The following is a 23,210-nucleotide window of genomic DNA, read 5'->3' as shown; positions in this document are numbered from 1 at the left end:
TTAATATTAGATATTGAAAATCAACATAAATTCGCCCGCTGACAACGAGGGTGAAATGATTGAAAATTAAACAGGGCGAATTATTCCCTGTTTATGGTGTATATGACTTTCAACCCCCTCCCCGAAAAAAAACAAAACAAAACAATCGATCGATTAAACCAAAAACAGGAAAGGGAGTTGGGGAGACTCCGGCCTCAAATGTTGATAAAATCTGTTTTGTTAATTGTTGACTATTGATATCTTTCAAAACTATTATCATTCGAATCGCAGAAAATCAAGAATCGTTTCCATGTCATTGTCTACATTCTTTCAATATTGGAACAGAGAATGGACAAGGTTCATGTAATATTATTTAAACAGTAGACATTTTCGATTTCAGTTGGTTACTGTTATACTCATGGTCATATTTTTTTCTATAAATAATATAGTGCATTGATAAAAAAGAATCAAGCCTTATCCCAGCATCTGAAAGTGTCTAAAGATCAACAGTGTATATGAAGCATACTTCTCATTCTGCAGACGTATTGGGGCATATCCACTGTACCTCGTCCCTGTATTCTATAAATATTTGAAGTTTACACGAACATTTAAGTTAATTTCTATGTATTGTTTCGTTCAATTAATATGTAAGATTGTGCCTCAATATCATCTACAATGCATTTAATTGTCACATATTTGGTTTCTGAAACCTCTTATATATGCCGCTTTCATATCAACTGTTTTTCTCTAAAATTTCATTATGTTAAGAAGTGTATAGGCATTTGTTCAACTTTTATTAACATAAAATGTCATGAACAGCTTGAACATTCAGTGGTAAAGTATAACATGCGTACTTTCGGGTACATGTACTATGAATTGGAAATTTGATCCACCACATATAATCATAGCCTCAAAGCAAAACAAAATACAATATGCGCATGCTTAGTACTCAGCGAAGATGTCTAAGTTTTTCGACATTTAAACCCTAATTTATGCCTCTTTCAGAAACGCAACTTAGACCCGACTAAATATTGGCGCAACTTTGTTAGTCGGACTAACTTAGGCTCAGATTTACGCCTTTTTGAGAAACGGGCCCCAGTTCTGGAAGTACGTGTTCGACGTACATACCGGTACATGCCGTCTTCCTTCGATTCACATTTGAAAGGAAGTTGTGTTTAAAAACACACGTTACTACTGACCTATGAGGAATTTTCCCACCTGGTGTAATACTATGAAACTTGTAATTTAATTTCTTCATATTGATAATGTATATTGTGATGATGCCCACTCATTCTTTTTTTATCTATTATTTTTATTCTAGTATCCAAAAACAGTTTCAAACCCAAAACGAAATTCGCTGATACATGTATTGCGTGGAAAAAAACTTCATTTATGGTGTAGCTTTCACAATAATATAAATTACATTGTTCAAAATGAGTCAATTCAATGCATTCTTGTTTGTGAATAATCAGAATTATGGTAGATTTTTTATGTTTCATAGTATAAACAAGGGGCTGCTAACATAATGCATGCGGAATCTCATGCTTGAAAGCCGCACACACATAACCTATTCAAATACTGCGGTACTGAAAGCGCCTAACTTGGTATGTGTGTAGACAATGGGTATACAATGTAATAGATAAGAAATCGACGACGCAAACAGAATTCCATTTTAAATAACCATTACAAATCCAATGCCTTGCGAGGGAGAATCCACTACAGTGTAACGGTATTATCCAGGTGTCCTTTAGTTATTTTTAATCTAAAGTTAAAAAACATTACATGAAACATACTCAGATTTTTGACAAACCAATGGATATATATACCGGTATTGAAATGACACAAGTAAAATTATTCTTAATGTACCTCTTAATAATTTATAAAGGCTGGGGATTTTTTCAACTGGTGTAATATTATGAAACTTGATCGTTTGTAAAAAGCGAAACTAGTATAATGTAGGCTTTATCGTACATACTACATGTATGTGGCTATACCTCTTCATACCAATAAACCATATTTTCCGTTTCTTATATCTAAACTTAAAAAATCCAATTATCCATAAACACATCTGCTAAATCAGGCAAACTGGACAAAAGAACAAAATTAACGGATTTATGACATGATTTATTCAGAGTGAATAAATGTACTTTTGCTACATATATTTTCACTACATTCAAAAAGCTTTATACAATTTATACAGAAACATTTGATAAACTATTGTACAGTGAATATCTACAATGCAAAATCATATTTTTAAATTGCAGTGCAACTAAACACGATCCCATCACACAAAAATATCATCATTACTGTTTCTTGGACCCTTGGAAGTTTGCATCATGTAAATCTACACATTTAGGATGAAATATAATTTTTAAGCTTCAATCTAAGCAATATAATAATCATCTGCATTACGTATGAATTATGCATTACATTACGTATGAACATGAATGTTAAAATAGTGAGAAAAAAAAACAAGGAATATTCACACGCACTAAATGAAGTATGAACAAAATTGCAAAGCATTGAAAGCATGGAAACAAATAACATCAAAATAGATATAGTCAACGCGCAATCTTCACTACTTCATAACAAATGTAAAGGATGATCATATGCTATTCAATGCATCTACAAAATGATTACCATACATGTTAGGATGAGAATACACGAGCATCAACCTTTGAAATCACACAAATTGTCCAATCAATTCAATTTTTTTCAAAATGTCCTACAGAAATGTTTACCGAGTAATCCAGCTACAGAATACTTATAATGAAAATGAGAAGTTTTAACATCACTCTTGTGATGTAATAGCACCAAACAACTGTTACCCCTGATAGGTAACAGTGATATGATTTTTCTTTGTACAAATATACAATATTTTACAATTCACTTGGAAATTTTAATAATGTGGTTTTGTACAGTGATATATATCTACAATGCAAAAAGGATAATTGACCGGCATTAAATCCTGTGTTTGTTTCAATGATATGAAAGAATATTCTAACAAAGGCACTAATAAAAAAAAATTACTATCAGAAGCTAACAAATTTCAAGTCTGAAGAAAAAAGTGAAAAAGTACACTACATCATTAGACAAGCCAAGGCCTCTATTGTCTTTTTTTTTAAAAATTAATCCTATTTCGAGAAGTAATCATAACAGATATCGGTAGATGATGATACCAATAGCACTAAGCATTGCTGTATTGCATTCATTTGGTATGTACAAATTCACTGCTGGAACACTTTAAGATCCGATGGAAACTAAAATTCACGGAGGAATTGGAATGGAAAGTATAACTTATATAAACAGACCTATTTGGATTTTTTTACACTATTTACATCAACTATTTTATATGAATTGACATAAATCCTGTACAGAGTAAGCCTTAACTGGTATTTTGAGGCAAGATGCATAGTTACATGTCCTTACAATATTTACAACATTACTTTTATTTATATACATCAAACACTTGGCATATATTCTGACCTATAAAACCCTTCACAGTAACTGCGTTACTGCTCATTTGCAGGGCAAAATGACATAGATTGGCAATATATGACGTAAAGCCAATAATCTATGTCGTTCAATCATTTGCCAAAATTTATCATTTGTTCCAGCAAGGGAGCAGTACCGCAGTTATTGCGAAAGGGTCTATTGATGGTTTTGTGTGGTTTAAGCAAGTTTTGCTTTAAAAGGATGAGCACGCTCAATATTTTTATCACACCCTAAAATCAATATGACACCCATCTTCCAAATACAACACACGTTCAACAGGGTCATGCACTGACATATTGCACTAATCACTGAATGTTAAATAACCATAACCTGAATATAAAAAGCAATGGCAGAAAATCTTCTTCACCTTAAACTCAACTTTTATTTTTGAAGGGACCATAATTTTATCAATACTTGTGATCAAATTGTTGGCATGAAAAATTTAAAAAAAAAAAAAGGAAAGGCGATATCCCCTCCAATTTCCCGAGATGTTAACTGCATTTAGTACAACATGAGAAAAAGTGTAATTATGCTCTGCTGAGCTATATGGCAATCAAAGACAGCCCGTATGGTAAAAATAGAATGATACAAATCTATACTATGTTAGCAATCTAAGGCAAGCAAAATATCAAATACAATAAGAAAAGAAAACCCACAATATTATTATAAGTATCAAAATGCATGAAATGAATAACAATATTTGGTCTCTAGTCCCCTTTTCTTCAAGGAAGAGCCCCGTTTGGCGGCATTCCTATGGGTCCAAGGTCCGAATTATTTTTCATGAAGAATTTTTCCAATTTAGCTAAAATGTGTTTGCCGTATGTATACTTTCTGAGCGTCGCAATATGGGGACGAATTTTGTGCATCAAAATATTGCGTTGTTTGGGCTCTGCCACGTCGATCATTTTCTGCACAACATAATTTGCGAACTGGTCTTTCATCATTATGTAGAGAGCACTCTGTGGCCTACAAAATAATAAATTAATTGTTATATAGGTTTGTAAATCTTTTTTAATCAAAGATAAACCATTGGTCTGCGGTTCATAAAAAGTCCAAGAACATAAAATTTTACTATGTAACACACAAAAATGAAGCCACTATATAGTAGCAAGCATCTATTCAGCAAGAGGGCATAAAGCTTATTGAATACAATACAGAATTTTTCAACAAATATCAGTAACAATTTCATAGTGTTTTAAAGCCTTGTATGTTCTTTTCCTGCCACCTTATAAATTATAAATGTTGGCATTATTATGGCATTAATGATTAACCCCTAATGTTTTTTCCTTTACTTTTGATAACTAATATTATATAAATACATCAGATTTCTGATTAATATGGACATAAATGTACAAAAACAGTCAACTGGTGACAGTGATTGTAAATTAGAAATTAATCTAAATGGTGAAGTGAAGTTGACCTCGTAACAAAGAGCTGGTAAATCACAAAAACTTACCCATCAGTTAAAGCGCACACTTCTTCAATAAGCATTGCTTTCTCGGCCCTTGAGGAATATGAAACGCATTTCTCTACAACATTACTACAAAGAAAAAAGAATTTTATTATCATGTGACCTATCATTATATTAGGTCCATGGGCCTCTACCTTCAGCTCTATCAAATCTCAGTTGTACATGTACATGAATATGTTGAAATATCAATGACATTAAATTTTAATAACGAAGAAGTTTCTGTCAATCTGTTTAAAATTACTGTTACAATAGGCTACCTCTCCAAAACATCTGAATCAACTCAAATAGAGGTCATCTCCAAACAAAAAAAGAAGAGAATGAGAGAACCTAAAACCTAAGTTTAAAAATTTAAAGAAAAAGCCATAACCTTTTCGACTGAACAAAATTTGTGTAAAATTCTGTCAGAGAAAGTAACAGTAACATCAACTGAAGATGCCCATATTGTTGAATTCCAAACCTTTTTCAGAGCAGTTTTTAAATGTCTACAGAAATGAAAACCTATATACTGTGCACATTTTCATAAACTACTTACATTTTCTGGTTAGTTAGTACCTTTTCTGACCAGACAGTTAGTACTTTTTTCTGACTAAGTGCCACCTTGAATTATGGTTGTGTTTTTGGCAGAGTTTTGCTAGCCACAATGTGATTGGTTTATCAAAAGGTTGTTTTGGGTGTAACCTCTAAGTAAGTTGATTCAGATGTTTGAGAGTGGGAGCATATCAGAACAGCTGATTTTAATCCGATTGAGTTCTTGTATCCATGTAATGTTACCTTGCAAACTTGTGCTGACTTAGGACCAAGACTTTTCCTCGAATCTCTGCCACAATTTTACTCTTGTCATCATGGGATCCATGCTCTAGAACATGCTGGACCACGTAGTTCCCGTACTGATCCTGTACCAGTCTCTCTGTCGTCTGGTGCAGCTCCTCCATGATTGGTGTAATCTGTTCTTTAGTGCAGTGTTCCAGTATTCTCTGAATGACTCGACAACCATAGGGATGAGTGGACAATGCAAGAACCTGCCAAAAAATACACACACATTGAAATCATGACAGGTTTTTCAATGAGCAATACATTGTACTTCCTTTCCTTGCTATTACTGCGGATTTATATCTCTCTGCATGGTGACAAGTAAACTTGATTTTTTTAAACAAATATATAGTTCATATACATGATATGTTTCACATTGCATATGTATTATAGGAATCAAAGAGTGAACCCATTAATTTAAAGTATAACTATTGATGTTTAACCCATTACTATTATCTGATTGGTTCTCTCCTTCAAACAGAAAAACCAAACAATGAAATATGAAATGAAAACACAGAAAGTAAGGCCAAAAAAAAATAATCATTAGTTTCTCGGGCCAAAATTTTGAAATTTTGACGAGGCAGGCAGGTTTTTTTTTTTTTTTTTTTTTTTTTTTTTTTTTTGGAGACAAAATTTATAATGACGGCAACCCATACTTTATGATTTATTTGTGTATTCATCAGCAGATATTCATCAAGCTCATACATTGGCAAAGTTTAAACATTTGTTTTAATCTGTTCTTTTTAGTTTAAACTGTTTCTGTTTCCTTTTCAAAGGTTGAGTTTTTGCAGATGAACAAAAATGACAAATGGTTTGTGCCCCTGCTTCATTTTGCCACCCATTTTTCCCCTTCACAGTAATAACAGAAGTCTAAACTGAAATAAGGGACTTCTTATGGCATTTTACAGTTGAATTTGCCATATAAAAATTTAAAATAAAGCATTCATTTGGGGGTGTTTTCTTATCAATCTTCAGTGCCTTGAGGACAGAAATCAAGGAAAATTAAATTAGTCATCATAAAATTTTCAAACAATACAATTGTCCTTTATTCCTGCTTCTATGCAGTATCACAGAGGCTTCAATTTCTGAAGATTGCAGAGAAATTTCAGTGGTTGTGTTAACAGGGACCAACCCAGAGCAAACTTAGTTTAGGGAGACTTCACTTCTGACATTTCTCAAAGAAAAATAGGGAGAAATTTGAGAAATCAGGTAGACTTCCATTCTTTGACAATGGCATAATGCTCACTGGCGTCGGAAGCAAATTAAAAGTGGGGGGGGGGGGGGGGGGGGGGGGGGCTAGACTAATCCTCAGAAATATTGAGAAAACAGTAATTCCCAAAATCATGGAAATCCTAATCCGGGGGGGGGGGGGGGGGGGGGGGGGGGGGGGGGGGGGGGGGACAATACCTATGCTTCCAAAAAAACCCAAAAAAAAACAAACTTTTTTTCCCCCCCAAAATCATGAAATTCCTAAACCGGGGGGGGGGGGGGGGGGGGGGGGGTAGTGTGTTTCTGAATCCAACTTCTCAATCTTTCAAGGTAAATTTAAGAACTTTGCAAAAAAAGGGGGGGGGGGGGAGAGGGGGGCTTAGATTTAACCTTAATTTGAATTTGATTAGAAGCAAGTCAATTAAAAATAAAACAACTCCTAAAAAATTTAAAATCTTATCTAATTTTTACAATTTAATTTATTATGTGTATTCATATATTTTGTAGCTTAAATGTTTCGTATTTGTGTTGGCTAAATGACAAATAAAATCAGTCTATGTGTTTAAGTGTATTTTGGAGGTATTAGTCCAACCCTTTGACCCAATTACTACCGTCATATACTAGTAGTCAGAATAGATAACTGTAGACAAACGGTTTTATGAATATTTTAGCACTAACTAGGCAGAGTTATTAATTAATTACAAGTTACCAACTAATTGTAATACCAACACCTAAAGTTATACACATCGGTTGTAATTTCCAGTGCACAGTATGTGGTTGCATCAACCGTGTTTATAACCTCTAAAGATAAGACAGTCGCTAGTTATTAATCACAACAGGGGTTAACTTAGGCTATGAAAATGTATTTTAAATTAGATTATTATCATTTTATTGCATTTGGGGTTAACTTTCACGATCGTGAACTCAGAATACAGTGCAACTTCAACCTCTCTTTCTGAGGAAATTCTGGCGAAGTTACCGACCACAAAGCGAGTAATTATATTTACATAAACTTGTATTTAGCCCAGGTACCCCCCTAGGTTGGTCACTGGGTAGATGTTTCAGATAAAATAACGTTTTTCACTGACAGAGACAAGCATTTGTTCTGAGTGTTTGTTTACATTGAATCCATAATAGAGAAAACCGACAATGATAAGATATGAAAAATCCGGAAAAATAACGATAAAAAAGTTTGATGCGGCGATGATTTTACTGATGCGGCGGTGCCTGAGAAACAAATCATTAATTTTTTTTGGCCTAAATACCTACCTGCCCTTTAAATGCATCGATAATGAACTGTAAATGAATGGGGTCAACACATTCAATGCACTTTTGCACAACATGGTTGCCATTTTGATCTTTCACACATTTAACTACATGGCCATCAAGTTCTTTCACTATTTCCACCTGGAGGTCTGATGGAATGGTTTCCAAGGCTTTCTGAATGACACGACAACCATACATCTGCAATGCCAGGGGTAAAACATGGCCTCTTAGACGCTGAGCTAAAGTTTGTTTTTGTTCATTGCTGCCAAACTCAAAAAACTTCTGGATGACATAGTTGCCAAATACATCCGTCATCAAACTGTAAGCGTGTGCCAGGATTTCATTAAAAACCACATTTTTCTCTTGTGGGGAGGCTCTCTCTAGTTTCTGCTGAATGAATCTGTTTGAAAAGAGAAAATGAAAAAACTCTTAAATTTCATGATATCTTTAAGTAGGTTATTTGGTATGGGAATACTTGGCCAATTCAGTCCCAAAATGTAGCTTTAAGCAGTGTTGAATTACAAAATTTGGCCTAATAGCCCTTCCTCTCTGTCTGACCCATATGGGTTTCAGGATTGCTAAACTTTAAATTCTATTAACTGGTTTGCGTAATTATCAATTTCTCAAATTTTATCCTTCATATCATTCAAAATAATATAATAGTAATTCCTATTTATTTCTTTAATGAACATTGAATCCCTTAAAAAAGAATAGAAAAAGTACAATACCTAGATCCATGCTGGTCTTGAGAAAATTCCACTACATGGTTATTAAGGTCCTTCAGCTGCAGGTTTGGTATTCTGTTATTTCTGAAGTCCTCTAGTAAACGACTCCTTCCAGTTCCTTCTTTGGACAACGAGCTAAAATGAAATAAAAGACACATTTAATCTTCTTTTTTAACATTGTGCAATACGATAAAGTAATGAAATGATTAAATTAATCTTAAAACATTTCGCATATAACCAAACACTTACAGCTAAACATGTAAGTAAGAAACTATTTACAGCTAAAACGAATTCTTGTATATGTGCCGGCAAGTTCTTATATAAACCTGTACAAAATTGCCATTTATAATAATCACATCTATAAGAAATTTAGGCTATAATTAAGTACTGTGGAATCATTTAAATTCGTGGGGGCCAATTTTCATGAATTTTGACTTTTTTGCTCATTTGTGGGGACGTAATTTCGTGGATGCGTCGGTTGCTGTTTCAGATAACTCTTTCTAAAATTGTTTTTGTTGAGGATTTAAATTTGTGGGGGAGGGTTACCCACGAATACCACGAAAATTGAGCCACCACAAATTCTGATGATTCCACAGTAATTTTAAGAACCCCACTGGCAAAATTTTAACAAATTATGGAAACTGGTAAAATTATTTGAAAGAGAAAAATTTTTCAAACAGATGAACTGATCAAACAGGCAGAGAAAATGCACCTTCTTGTGATCATGTTTCTACTTGGAAAAAGGGAGGATCCGGAGAAAAAACCATTAGATCCCACTGGATTGTTTCTGAATTTTGTTGCCTCTGCACCAGGAGCAGCATTATACATTCTATTTCCTCCAGAAAGTCCTGCTGAAAATATATCGTGTAAAAGATGGTTTAGAGATAATGGTCAAGAACCACTCATTAAAAATACACACACACACACACACACACACACAAGCCTAACATTCATCTGAGTGCAATAATCCAAGGAATGGTAACTTAATGTATTATGCAATAAAGCAAAATAGGGTTATATGCAACGCGGATGTGCACATTCTGTATTTGACAAATTAACAGGCCTGTCTATATGCAGTATAAATCAAACTGATTATGTTATTCACCTAGAGACAAGTTGGATGAGGACCCAGAGAGAGATGGAGGAGGGGTCATGCTTTGCCCTGGCTGTACCAGTCCCATAGGTCCAGCGGGAGAACCTGACATGTTTCCCATAGAGCCGTAAAACTGATTCAGAGGAGGCATTTGTTGACGTCCCTTGTAATCCAAAGAATCCCTTCTCTGTCCTAAAATTGAATTTTAAAATTCATTTTGAAGTCAGCATAAATAAAAGCTAATTTTCTACATAAAGTATAATTTGGGACCTGTAAAAATATTAGTGCACAATGAGCTTTATTACCATACAGGCACTTATTTAGATTTCAGTTGAAAACAGATGATTCCAGATCTGTTCTAATTGATTCAAAATACCTTGGTTCAGTCTTTTTAATATTTCGATTTGATTCAATTTATGATAATTTTTCTCCCTATTGATGTATTTTTTAGAGTTATAACTGATCTAAAATACACATCATAAGATAATAAAAGCACAGGGCTTAGCGTATACAAAAGTGTAATGTGTCCATTAGTCTCGTTCACCATCTTCATTTGGAAAGTAACTGATCTCCTGATTATTTTACGGGATTATTTTTTAATTGTGCTTAGATTGTTAATATAGAGATCTCGAGTCACTTTTAGCTTTATTAGTCAGTCAGGAGAGGCCAATAAAACTATATTTTTATATGCAGCCTTACTTCTGAACTTATCATACGTATATGAACTACATACAAAACGTGATCAGAAATGAGTGAAAAGGCATTATCTCTACTATTTCTCATCACTTAAGATATGTATTACAGAAAAAAAAATTTCAGATTTGTCAACTAGTATTTGAGCAGAGGTTAAAAATATCAAAATGCATCTAGAGGACAAACAAGAGCTATTTGCCTGAGTCATTTGATAGACTCAGGTGAACTTTAGAGAAACTTGAATAAAATATAAATTCATAAACTTCACGTAACAGACTATCGATTACCTATTCAGCAACCATGACGGTGAAAATCAGGGGCACATTTCCAATAGAAACTTTTTAATACAAGTTATACATATTTAAATGACAATGTTTGACCTACCCATATGGTTTGGATTGTTGGTGTTATTGTTTGAAAAGTTGACTGGTGTTGATGTCTGTAATTGTTGTGCCTGAGTAGTTAGAAGACGAAGAGGGTTGCTTGTTCCACCTGCAAACATAAATAAATACCGTTATATTCAAATTCTTTGTTTTGATGAAAAAACCTGGGCCAGCACCTGTGGGACAAGGTTTTGAGGACAGTCTCAGTCACCTGACGGACAATACTCCTGTCACAGCTCATTAAAACAGATCTTTTGATCTGCTGATTTTTGTGCTATCTAAGATAAGTCCACAGGTTTATGAATGATACCATATTTTTTTCTCTTAGATCAGTTGAGTTGATGACTCCTTTTATCAAGGACCAAAGCTTTGAGTGTTTACCTTGTTGACTAACTGCAGCAGTGGCTGCACTGACTAGGACCGGAGCAGGTGAAACAAGGCGTACTGGAGTATTGAGACCTCTAGGATTCATGATCAGTTGTCCATTTTGGTCATAATAAGCTGGAGCCAAAATCTGATACTGCGGATCTGAAAATATATATATGTATATAAATTAGTTTTTAAAACATTAAAAAATCAATCAGGCATTTTTGAAAGCAATATACAAGAGACACATATCCCTTATCAGCACCCTAACTTGTGGGAGGAATGTCGTTTTATGTGTTAAGTGGGTGTCTAGGAAACTCATCTAAAAATATTTTATAGATAGAGTTGCCCATTTTAATGAATGCATAATTATTTAACAAATCTTCATCAAAACCATAATTTTGAACAACAAAATTAAAAGCCTTAGTGTAATAAATGTCAATAACTTTTATCCACATTGGTATCTCCAGGTGTCCATTTATTTTATAAACTTTGATTTGCATTCATTCAAAGATGCTACTTGTCAAGTTTGGTTGAACTTTGTCAAGGGCTTAAAGATCAGAAAAGGTAAATGTGAAAAGTATACAAAAGACAATCGGTGATTAAAAAAACTCACATTAACTTACAGTTCAGGTGAACAATTCAAATGATGTGCTCTGCACATACTATAAAAAATAAGTTTTCTTACTTGGTGGGGTAGGCAACTGCTGATTCATATTTGGCTGTTGGGGTGGCATATTCGATTCACTCTGATTGGGGGTTAAACGCCCGTTCTGTCCCCTCATTAGCTGTTGCTGCTGTTGTTGATGATGTGATGCTGGCTGTGGAGTTGTCTGCCCTTGTTGCTGGATTAAATTGGCAGGATATATGCCCCAGGGGGCCTGAACACCGTAATACTGAGGATGAAGTACTGCTGGTCCTAAAAGTGAAATGAACAATTATCCACCATTGAACAGTACAACTAAACTTAGACTAAAGGCCCATGGACCTGAGTGGTCGTTTGAGTATTCATGCAACTCAACAAAGCAGGGATTTTACACATCATTTTAGAAAGGGACCATAGCTCTTTAATTTAGTAATTTAACTATGATTGATCTAAAATTTGAAAATTTGAATTGCACAACAATTTTCAAAAAATGAACACTGATGCTTAGTGAGGTTTATCATTGCCAAAAAAATGTTGTTTCAGGGTAAGGCCATACCTATCTGGATGGTTTTTACCTAGATGTCATCTTTGATTTATTTGACTGATACCCCTTTCACAGTTTCTCTTAGCTTTAGGATTGTTGAGTGATAAATTATATGTTTTGGGGTTAGTTTGGGGTTTGTTTTTTTTTAGGAAATTGGACAAAGATCACTTTCTTTCAAAGAGTATATAGAGGATATCTATATTGCATGATTTTATATTTGCTTTATCCAACAAGTTGAAATGGTGTATATATTCGCGAGGCTTGCCGATACACAATTAAAGATGTTCTAATCATCTCATACAATATGATTTATATAATGAAGCTTTTGAGACATCCCATCATGTTTTGCAAAGAGTAAATGATGATGCAAACGTTGTGTTACAAGGTTATTGTGACCTTGCGCAATATAATTCATTAAGTCATTTCGGAGATAAATCTAACACTGTGTTAATGTAAAGTATCGCTGAAATACACCTTGAAATAATTTTCTATCTCTAAATAATTTTTCTTAGAGCTTAATCACTTAATTAAATGGAAATACTGATCAGCAGACTTGAATAATCAAGTTTGTTGACATATACAGAGTTGCAAATGCACATTAGTTTGAATTGACTCGACCGAGGAACAGTTGTTGATGTTTTATAAAAACACACTAGCATAATGATTCGGAGTTGAAAATCTTGAATAAGGATGCTTACTGGACAGTGGTGGTGAAATAAAAGTCTTGGGAGACATTATTTTGGTAGGGTCTTGTATTAGAACACAACCAAAGTGTACTGTTTTCATCGTGTCGTCAGGATGAACAACTTGATAGCTACCATGATTTGCAGTTTTATAAACTACACAGTAATGTGTTTTCCTTCATATTTGCTATTTAAATCTTTGACAAAATTTATTTTAATTCAATTTTTGGTAGTAGATATAATTATGTGGAAAATACTAGAAAATGTCCGAAAACAGGTCACTGAAGTGTTAAAGCTAGGGGCTATGTCAAAAATAGTTTGGACAAGAACTATTTGATAAAGCATCACCCATTTGATACAGGCAAAGGTTTATCAAACGAGTAATATACACCATACGCATTTCCTGCAACTTGATTATAGGCAATATATTACCTAGATTAACTTTGTCAATATTGTGGTTTCTGACATCCATGCTTTATTGTTTGAAAGCTTTGTGATACAGATAAATTAATTTTAAGGGAAAAAAAAGGAATTTCGCTAATCTGATTCAAATAGATATTAGATCTCCACAGGGGAGATGAAAATCCCTTTCAAGCTACACAATTCTGTGTGTAAGACAAGACATAGATTGGCCATCTATAAATAACAATACCAAGCTAAACTTTTTTTCTCTCACAAAATATACATCAAAGACAAAATTTCATATTTATTTTTATAAGTCCAAATCCAAATCATTCTGACATAACCATGCTCAAGACATGATTTTGTAGTTGAGCAAAGTTACTGCAAAAAATGCAGTCTCAGTTTTTACCCTTTTATGATGCATATTTTATAGACACAGTTTAACTTCGTTATCTCGACCTAGATGGGACTGTTTGAAACCTCCGAGATTCCCGGGTAAAATACTTGAAAAATAAGTGGCTGGGTGGGATATTAGTGTTCAAATGTAATCAGATAATTAAACATAATGCTGCATCAATCATCTATAAGCGTGTGCAACAATCATTGTGAGGTCATAAATATGACTTCTTGATCCTTTGAAAAGTTAAAACAGATAATCAATTTTGCTGCTTAGTAGGTTTAAAAAAGGAGAAAAAAAAAGATTGCAGAAATGCTTGTGTACTTCTTAAATGGTGCATACCAATTCTTTAATTAGGGTGCAAACTTTCCATGCAAAGCAGACATATTTTAAATATTTCACAACAAATAAACACATTATGAAGTCTCTGAATTTCAAAAAGAGTACTTATTTTTCATTGTAACATTAAACATAACCTTGATATCAAATCTGCTTCATTGTAACATATAAACGAGCAGAAATACTTAGCAAGATTGTGTTTCATGTTACAAATCATGAGCATAAACCCATGATATTGCTTAATTTGATTCATGAATGAATATCTATGAAATCAAACGTTGCGTTTGCGGTGGTTATGATAACGAATCAAACAATTCATCACTTTTTAATTTGACAAACCGCAATGCTAACCTGCTATAGGTATGCCCACAGCATAAGGATCCTGGCTGATAACATACGGGGATGGAGTAATGGCTGCAGCAGTCAACCCTAAATACACAAAATCACTTAAAGCCATGCAAATAATGACCACAATATTAGGAGGATGTTGTACAGTCCCTCAAATGTTCTACTTTCCCAATTTTGTATTCCCAATATTTTGTGTTCCCAATTTATAACCTACGGTTAACTTCTGGTTATCACCATGTATTTTCTGTCCACCCATTTAACTCTTAATTCACCTGCTACCACTTGGGCTCACTAATCTCAAAACATTCGGCACTAGATCACTATGCAATCAATATGTATTCATTACGCAATCAATATATATTCATTATGCTATCAATATGTATTCATGGATCGTTCAACATATGCTCAATGCTTTGTTTTTTTTATCTTCATTGTCAGCTAAAACTCTAAAGTTAGGCTTCTCTATCCATTTGCAGAGCGTTTCAGGGACTGTACCTCAATTACCACAGTCATAAATCAACAGCCTTCATTAAGATATTCAATTACTTCTTTTCTTCCTGTTTAATCTTAACTGCCCTGATGATATACTGTAAAACTAAATCCGGAGGACCTGCTCATTTAGTTTACTATAATTCCTTCTGTCTCTTTTAAAAAGGGCAGGGTAACAATTTAAGCTAAAAATTCATTTTTTTTGGAGGATAAAAAATTAATGTGGTCTAGTTAGAACTGACAAAGGATGCAATGGACGAAGATTAATACAATTTTCTGATTCCAAATCAAGTGTTTCTTTTAGGATTTTAATTATTGAATTCATTGTTTTACAGTATACACATATCAAGGAATAATTTTTAAGTTCATTGTTAATGAAAATGTAAATTCTTACGAAAGCTGTTTTCATTTTATTATTAACATTCAATTCACCTAACAGAAACAAAGACAATGGCTCGGTAGTTTGCAGATCTCAAATCATTTTTCTTTGATTGAAAAGGTTTGAAGTAGAACCCAGTGTTTCAATAGTTAGAGGCGAGGGCAAAAAAACTATTATTCACAGGTGGCCTGATTTTGAAAACAAATCAAAATCCCCCCACTGCTTCCATCAAAACATGTAACAACATCCAATACACTAAAAGTTAAATAATAGTGTTGTCTAAAAAAGCAAACAGAAACTTACCAAGATGCTGCTGCTGCTGTGAAGCAAGGAACTGCTGTTGAGTTAATACAGCAATCGGCTGCTGTCTCTGCAGCAACTGAAAATATCAACAATGAAATACAGAAAACGATCACAAAATTATATCTTAATATTCATATTCGCAAATATATGTCCTTATGCGAAGGCTGTTCAATAAATATCCTGCTCCCAAGTAGCATCAAATATACAAGTCAAAGCATTATTTACAGAAAACACACACATGTCAACTAATAAATACACAAAATCTAAGACCATGTCAGCCACGAGTTTCAAGTGTGCAATCAAGTGTAACAAAATCGAAGGGTGTGCATGACAGTGCCTATTTATGAGTCATTTTCAGATTTAATTAAATATGGTCTTCGGGAGCTCAATTTTAAGGAAAGCTAGATTTGAACACTCTCCAATCAATACCTGGGTGTAATCCATGTTGAAATTTGGACTGTCCATGGAAGATGGTATCCCCATTTGGTTGCTGTAGTCAAACTGTACTGGATCAATTCCTACAGGATCAAAGGGAGGGTGATCAAGCTGGCAGCTCGGGGGAGGAAAATTAAGTTGCTGATTGTTCTCTAGATATTCTCCTTCCTTTACATTCATTCTGGTTGAATCCATTCCAGGGATTTGATTTTCACCATTAGGAGAGCTTTGGCAACTGTTTCTTCTAAAAAATAAATTTTGAGTTATAAGAATTTAAAAATCAAGGTATCTGTGAGTCAATGCTCATAGTAATACCTCCTTCTCTGATGTGAACATGCAAAATAAGCAAAGTCAACATTTAACAGAAAGTTGGAATCTGATTGGTACAAAAAGATCTAACAATATGGCATGCATATAAACAAAGAGTGTGTTAAAATTCTAAGCATCTGCAATAAATAGTTGCTGAGAAATCTTTGACGAAAATTTGTTTAAAAATATTGGCTAAAAATGAACAAAGTTGTCATATAACATGAAGTTGACATCCATTTGGTACAAAATACATCCCACGATATGGCATGCCTAAACAAACAGTGTGTTAAAATTTCAAGCATCTGCAATTTATAGTTGCTGAGAAAAATGCAACAGAAATTTTTGTTTCGGACAGACAGACAGACCCAAGAAAAAAAAAAAATAGTATACCCCCTTCTCCCGCAGAACGGGGGTATAAAAAAGCTCTTTAACCTTCCAATACAGCTCATGAGTGTTCCACCAGAAGAAAAAATATACCTTGTAGGTAAATTAACGACTAAAGATATAATCTTAAAGGACATAACCTATATGATTTTGTGAAGAAATGATTGTTCATAGTTTATACATATTACATTCTTTAATATGATATAAGAAACATGCATTTCAATATTATATGCAATTTGAAATAAAAATGTACCATTTTGAATCTGAACTCTTCCCTTTTAAGTTAACATGTCAACAAGTAGACTCTTTAAATTGGTGCAACTGCGTATTTGCAAATTTTGACACATTCCGCACAAACCTATTGTGAGATATCTGAGAATAACTGCTATTAGATGCACCATTATTTAAAATCCTTCACAACTTTATAAAAATACATGATCTAATCATAATAGATGCACCATCATTCAAATACTCTAACAAATAATTTAAAATACAGGCCCCAATTATAGCTTACCTATAATCCTCATCTAAGCCATTTTGCAACAAAGCATTTGGTGGTAGGTTTTCCTGCTTTTCATCCCCCCTGTCTCCATCTGGTCCTTCAAAAGGAGATGGAGTATTACTTTTCTTATCTCCCTGAGAATCCATTCCAGGTTCTTGCACTGGTCCATGCATCTGCAAAAAAGAAGCAAAACTGTCATCTACTACTGAAAGGCTTGCTTTTCCAAGCCAGTTAATATTATTGAATGCCCTTGGCTGTTGTAATAATGTTAGGAACAATTTTTATTTTTCAAATACAAATTTGCAAACAATTTATTTGTATTGCAAGATTTGATTTAAATGAAAGCAAGCCTTTGTATCAAGGACACTTTGTGAAAATCTTAATTGGCAAAAATTAGCCGACAGGTTTTTGAGAAATGAAATACCTTCAAAAATGTTATGAAACATCACACAAAGACTTTAGCAATACATGTAGCTCTTAATCTTATAATTTAAGATAACTGTACTGTACATTTCTTAATTTCTAAGTGTACCAAATAAGCAAAACCAACAGTCAAAACCACGAACAAAAAAACTTAAACAAAAACAAGAGGACTATAGGCCACATCATTCACCTGAACAACAGTTCCTGTATTTATTTTGAAATTCTTAAATATAAACTTTTCTACAGTATTGTAAAACTCCCGCAAAAAAACCTCCTGTTCAGGTGAGCTAACAAATGAGACAGCTGAAATTGAAATCAATGATACATTACCTTGAATTTTCTCATCTGAAAAAAATAAATAAATAAATGATAAAATTATGTATGATACATATACATGTAATCTTCCACCTTAATTCTAAAGGTTGTATATAGCCAACATACATTCAAGAGAATCTTTAAAGTGTTATCATAATTATTTCCCATATTATCCAAGTATTCAAACAAGAAATTTAAGGTCTTGTTTGAATACCTGAACCTACAGTATACAAGTTAATTTTTGATATGGTTCTGTGGGAGGATACAATTTTCATAAACCTTCAGCTACATTATTTTATTCAAAAAGTTTCCAGACTTTTTTATGCACGAAATGACAGGTGACTAGAAAAGGGTATCTTTAAAAGTGCAAGCCTTTTTCATGGCCGACAGATTTACAGCACCAAAGTGTTGTGCTAATATTGACATAAATAAAACTTACATTTTGAATGAAAGGCGGTGGTGGGCCTCCTTTCCCTCGAAGTCGAGCATCCAGTTCTTTTCTTGTGGGAGATCCACTCAAGACATACTCAACCATATCTACTCCTAAAGCTCCTTGCTCTGTAAATAACACATACAATAACAATAAACTAACAATACAGCAATACGACAAGACTCATTTCATTCTTTATTTTAATAACAGATCCTGCAGAGAGGAATTTTTGCAAGACATATATCTATTTTCTTTTTGCACCAACAATGGAAAAAATACACATAAAAAATTCTCAAGTAATGCTCGTTAATTCATGAGAATTATTTTGTGCATAATTTGTTCTGTTAACTCTTGGCTGAATTTAAAGTGGGAAAAGCATGACATTTTCTGTAAAAAGATCCTGCTAATTGACATTATAAAGATGGTTTGTATTGTTTATCATTTGTGTAACCCCATCTATATAGGGATGAGGAATAGAAAGAGTATACATAGGATAAAAAATCAAAGCTGTGAAGTCACTTTAAAAATGATGATACATCTATATTATTTGTATTATAAGCACAAATATTGAAATAAACAAGATCTGCAAAATCACTTTCTACTGAAAAAAAAACCTACCATTATAATACAAAGAGAATTTTGAAGCACTTAGCCTTTCAAAATGCACCAAAGAATTTTATAATATTTGTAATTAGATGGAGCTTATTAGTCAGTGTTCCATCACCAGCGGCTATATACTAAGGTCTGGGACAACAAAATGAAAAAAAAAAAAAGAAATAAAAAGACTGAAAACTTCATTTGAGCATTTCCGAGGACTGGCAATAAGATATTGTTCTGTCTAAGACAGGTAATCAAACGGTTCTCAACAACTCTTTTATCCAACCTTCTCCCTATGGTAAACACACAATGAAACTGCTGTGTAATTCTGTGTTTTTCCTTGTTCTGTGTTTTCTAACTGCACTTCAGTAATCTATATAAATTTTGATCACAACAAAACTAAATAAGTATTGCTCTGTAATAGTTGATAGTATCTGGAGTACCTGACTGATTTCCCCATGTGTCTTCTCTCGCCGTCCATGGATTCCCTGGAAACATAGGCTTATTTTGATCTCCTCCCTGCTTGGGTTGATCCTGTATCTCCCAAATCTTTTTTGCTGGGTTAGGAATCTAAAATTAAGTTTCAAATTTATAAAAATTTAACACAAGTTCATTTCAAAATAATTGTTTGCTTCTTAATTGAGCTAGAGTGCAGAGTGGATATTTAATTTAATTAGAATGCACGTCAAAATTTGGTGAGAAAGTCCTCTGCCTGGCTAAACTTACAATAGATCGACTCATACGTTCTATATATTTCTTTGTTAAAACTATGAAATAAGGCTTTTTGAAAACAAAGGTCAAATAATATATTCTAAGTGAAGCTAAAAATAATAATGGCATTTGAACATTCGGAGAAATATTGGTACATGACCTTTAAACCTTACCTCTCTTCCTAAAGACATCCCATGAAAATCTTTTTCAATATCCTGCACTGTTGACATATTTCGAGACTGAAATATACAAATTATTAAACTAAACACTAGTACATGTACTATAGCTGACTTCATAGCAAATATACACTGATAAACACTATCAGAATATCTATAGACAATCAGAATAAAGTACCTGATATTAGTCAAAATGCATACAATATACATTGGAGGGTAACAACAGTACCTGGCTAAAATATAATAAAGTGTGCAAAATCGCCACTGTACGTTGTTTGTGTCTAATTTTTTCTCTCTTTCATCAGTAGTTGTATGATTAGAAATAATGGCAGCAACAGAAAACCAAAAATGAGCATCATATATCATGTCGTAAAAGTAGGATGTTCCATATAAATTAATTACCAATTAAAACATGTCAAACACAAAATTGGTCCGCATTCAGAAGGTAAATTTTTGGACCAAGTTTTGAAAAGGAAGTAGCAAAAAAAAGAAAGACTATCGGAAGTTGGAAAAATATGTGTAAATAAAGATTTTAATAAGTCTATCTTGGTCAATTTATCTTAATATTGTTTAGAATGTATTATGATTATAAAGATCGTGAATTAATACATACTGGAATGCAAAAAACAACAAAGAGAATGACATGCCCCTCTAGAATTCTTAACAGCCGAGGCGTGTTCAACAAAGTGGGTGCTCGAGTTCTCACCAAAAATTGTTGTAGGTAGAAGGGATTTCGTGAGCGTTCATAAGCACCCGCTCTGCTGAACTCGCCTCTGCTACTTTGTGTAGTGTGTACCATATCATGGCCAGGTAGTGAAAGGCTTCACTTTATTGATAGACAACCTAATTACATTTCTTAACTTCACAGTCATTGAAATTGTGTGCAAGAGTAGGATAAGGCTAAATTATCACTAACATGTTCGATTATGCTGTCATCTCCAATGGCCCATCTTTTATTAGTGTAGGTGTTAAGTTCCGTGTCAGTTTGGGGCCGCTGGAAAAAGTATCCGACCGTAGCATCGTCTTGCGACCGACTTCCAGGCACATTGTTATTGTTTTGTCTACCCGCCATTTCATGAGGTCCGTTGGCCATCATTCGCGGTCCGTTCTGCCAAGACACTTCGTTCATTCTGATTTGTGTGCACTGTTCATTCTATATGTCTTCCACCTTTAAAAATGTATAGAACGTTCGTCATGACATTCTCTCGTTAACAGTTAAACACTCCTTGAATATATTACTACTGCTATAGTCATAACAATGGCGGGAGAAACAGACAGGAAGTTAAGAAATAATCGCAGAAACCAGCTTAAATAGGAAGAATTTGCAAAAACTTAAAGGCCGAATATTAAGTACTGTTATATTTGTTTACAGTCCGTGTCTACTATCGCACGTGCAAAGAGAAAACAAACCGTGATGACATCAGATTTTGATGCCCCTTCCATGTAAACATCACAACATGGCGATTGACATTGTTTTGGGTTTCAATGCGGAATCTTGGGTAGCTTATTATTCTGCTGTCTGACGTCAAACCGAGGGAAATATGCACACACAAATAAATTCGATGTAGGCTTAAATTGTTGTACGATGGTTTTCTATTTGTACAGTGCACAACTTTATTTAGGATGAAGAATGCAAATTTCACCAAAATCAGGGACGTATATACTGTACAGTGGTACATGCAAAAAGAAATAATATAACTTTTCGATCCAGCCTTTCACGCAAGGCTTGCAGTAGGCTATCTTTCTTATGCCTAATATGTGTATAACGTTATATAGCTGTTGTCTGTGTTTTTACACTTTTAAAACTGAGATCTAGAATTTTCAGAAAAGGACTTCGTGTTGGGATAGAACTGAATGCCCGTGCCTTATGGATATATCAATATGTATAATATAAGTTGTTTATGACTTGAAATGTCTTAAATGTTATTATCATATTCATTCTCTTTTTTGTAAAAGCTTCAAAAAAGGTTTTGATCAGTAAATAAGGTCGGATTGGCAAAGCCTGATTTATTTTTAATTTCCTTACAGCTACGTAACCCGTACCAGTCTCCTTAAACTGCATTTCAGTTTTCAAAGTGTTTGTAAATCGGGAATATTTTCACAATTAGGAAAATCTTAATTATGGTGTAAAAATTTTGAGTGATATAGTAATACATTTGCAAATTCTCAAAACATTTAATGACCGCTTACTCAAACCGTGTAAATTTTCATTAAAAATTTGCTATGCATTCTGTTCATCAAAGAAAATACGAGAGATAACTCTAACTCAGTGCATTTAATATGAAAAATCCCGAGAGTTCCGAATGTCATCATGGTGTAAAAATATGAAGCGAGTAAAAACGTTGGTGAAAAAGAGTTGAATTCTTCATTAATATGAATTGAATTTTTAGATGAAAGGTATTTACAGCCTCAAAATGGTTTGTTATGAATAATTTGACTGTTATTTTCAATGCAGCTTCATTAATTTTCTCAAAAATCGTTTCGGAGCGATTCTGCAATTCAGTTTTGTTACACTACGGGTATGTGGGGTATCGGGTTCGTTCGCCCTATCTACCTGTTCGCCTTAGTCCGTTCGCTCTAGGTCCGTTCGCTCTAATTATCGTTCGCCCAAATTATCGTTCGCCCTAAACCTCGTTCGCCCCTTGTTTATTAATAAACCACATTATAAGTTATTTCATTTACCTTAATGACTAAAAACTTATTAACTTTTATTTATTCGTATGTTTTATGTTTTTCCTTCATCAAAAAAGACGTACCTGGTATAATTGTAAGATTTTATTGCCGTAAATTATTGTCGATGACCGTCTTCTTGTTTTAATAATGATCCGCTTGGTGTTTTTTTTAAACAATTAAAGAAATTGAGACCTTAATTGGCTCATTGAGAAGCTTAGCAGATGATTATTACCTA

At 33.7% G+C, this 23,210-nt stretch overlaps 1 protein-coding gene across 3 annotated transcripts; it reads right to left on the bottom strand.

The window, feature by feature from the left end:
- Window positions 1-2,082: 2,082 nt before the first annotated feature.
- On the bottom strand, window positions 2,083-21,868 carry LOC105325164 (pumilio homolog 2). Of its 3 annotated transcripts, none has more exons than XM_011424592.4 (20): window positions 21,713-21,868; window positions 21,219-21,470; window positions 20,300-20,365; window positions 19,859-19,985; window positions 18,828-18,946; window positions 18,404-18,418; window positions 17,663-17,823; window positions 16,450-16,699; window positions 16,021-16,096; window positions 14,853-14,930; window positions 12,179-12,409; window positions 11,506-11,652; window positions 11,126-11,233; window positions 10,061-10,240; window positions 9,668-9,803; window positions 8,959-9,090; window positions 8,234-8,630; window positions 5,717-5,964; window positions 4,931-5,014; window positions 2,083-4,440 (listed from the first exon to the last, which is right to left on the bottom strand). In XM_011424592.4, the coding sequence occupies exons 2-20, from the start codon at window positions 21,429-21,431 to the stop codon at window positions 4,197-4,199; spliced, it is 3,012 nt and encodes a 1,003-aa protein (XP_011422894.2). In that variant the 5' UTR covers window positions 21,432-21,470; window positions 21,713-21,868; the 3' UTR covers window positions 2,083-4,196. The 3 variants fall into 3 exon arrangements, with proteins under 3 accessions (XP_011422894.2, XP_011422892.2, XP_065940015.1); XM_011424590.4 differs by having other exon boundaries at window positions 9,668-9,806; window positions 21,713-21,867; XM_066083943.1 differs by lacking the exon at window positions 14,853-14,930 and having other exon boundaries at window positions 9,668-9,806.
- Between the last annotated feature and the right edge of the window lie 1,342 nt (window positions 21,869-23,210).

This window comes from Magallana gigas, chromosome 5, assembly GCF_963853765.1.
Source record: "Magallana gigas chromosome 5, xbMagGiga1.1, whole genome shotgun sequence".
NCBI classification, from domain to species: domain Eukaryota; kingdom Metazoa; phylum Mollusca; class Bivalvia; order Ostreida; family Ostreidae; genus Magallana; species Magallana gigas.
The sequence above is the reverse complement of the archived record's forward strand: the minus strand, read 5'-3'. Positions and strand labels throughout refer to the sequence as shown.

Excerpts from the sequence above, each read along its gene's own strand:
- LOC105325164 (XM_011424590.4), bottom strand. The coding sequence starts at position 21,431 with ATGAACGAAGTGTCTTGGCAGAACGGACCGCGAATGATGGCCAACGGA. Across the intron at positions 20,366-21,218 it reads ATGACAGCATAATCGAACAT|TCTCGAAATATGTCAACAGT; the intron begins GTTAGTGATAAT and ends TGTATATTTCAG. Across the intron at positions 11,234-11,505 it reads TGCTGCAGTTAGTCAACAAG|GTGGAACAAGCAACCCTCTT; the intron begins GTAAACACTCAA and ends TTATGTTTGCAG.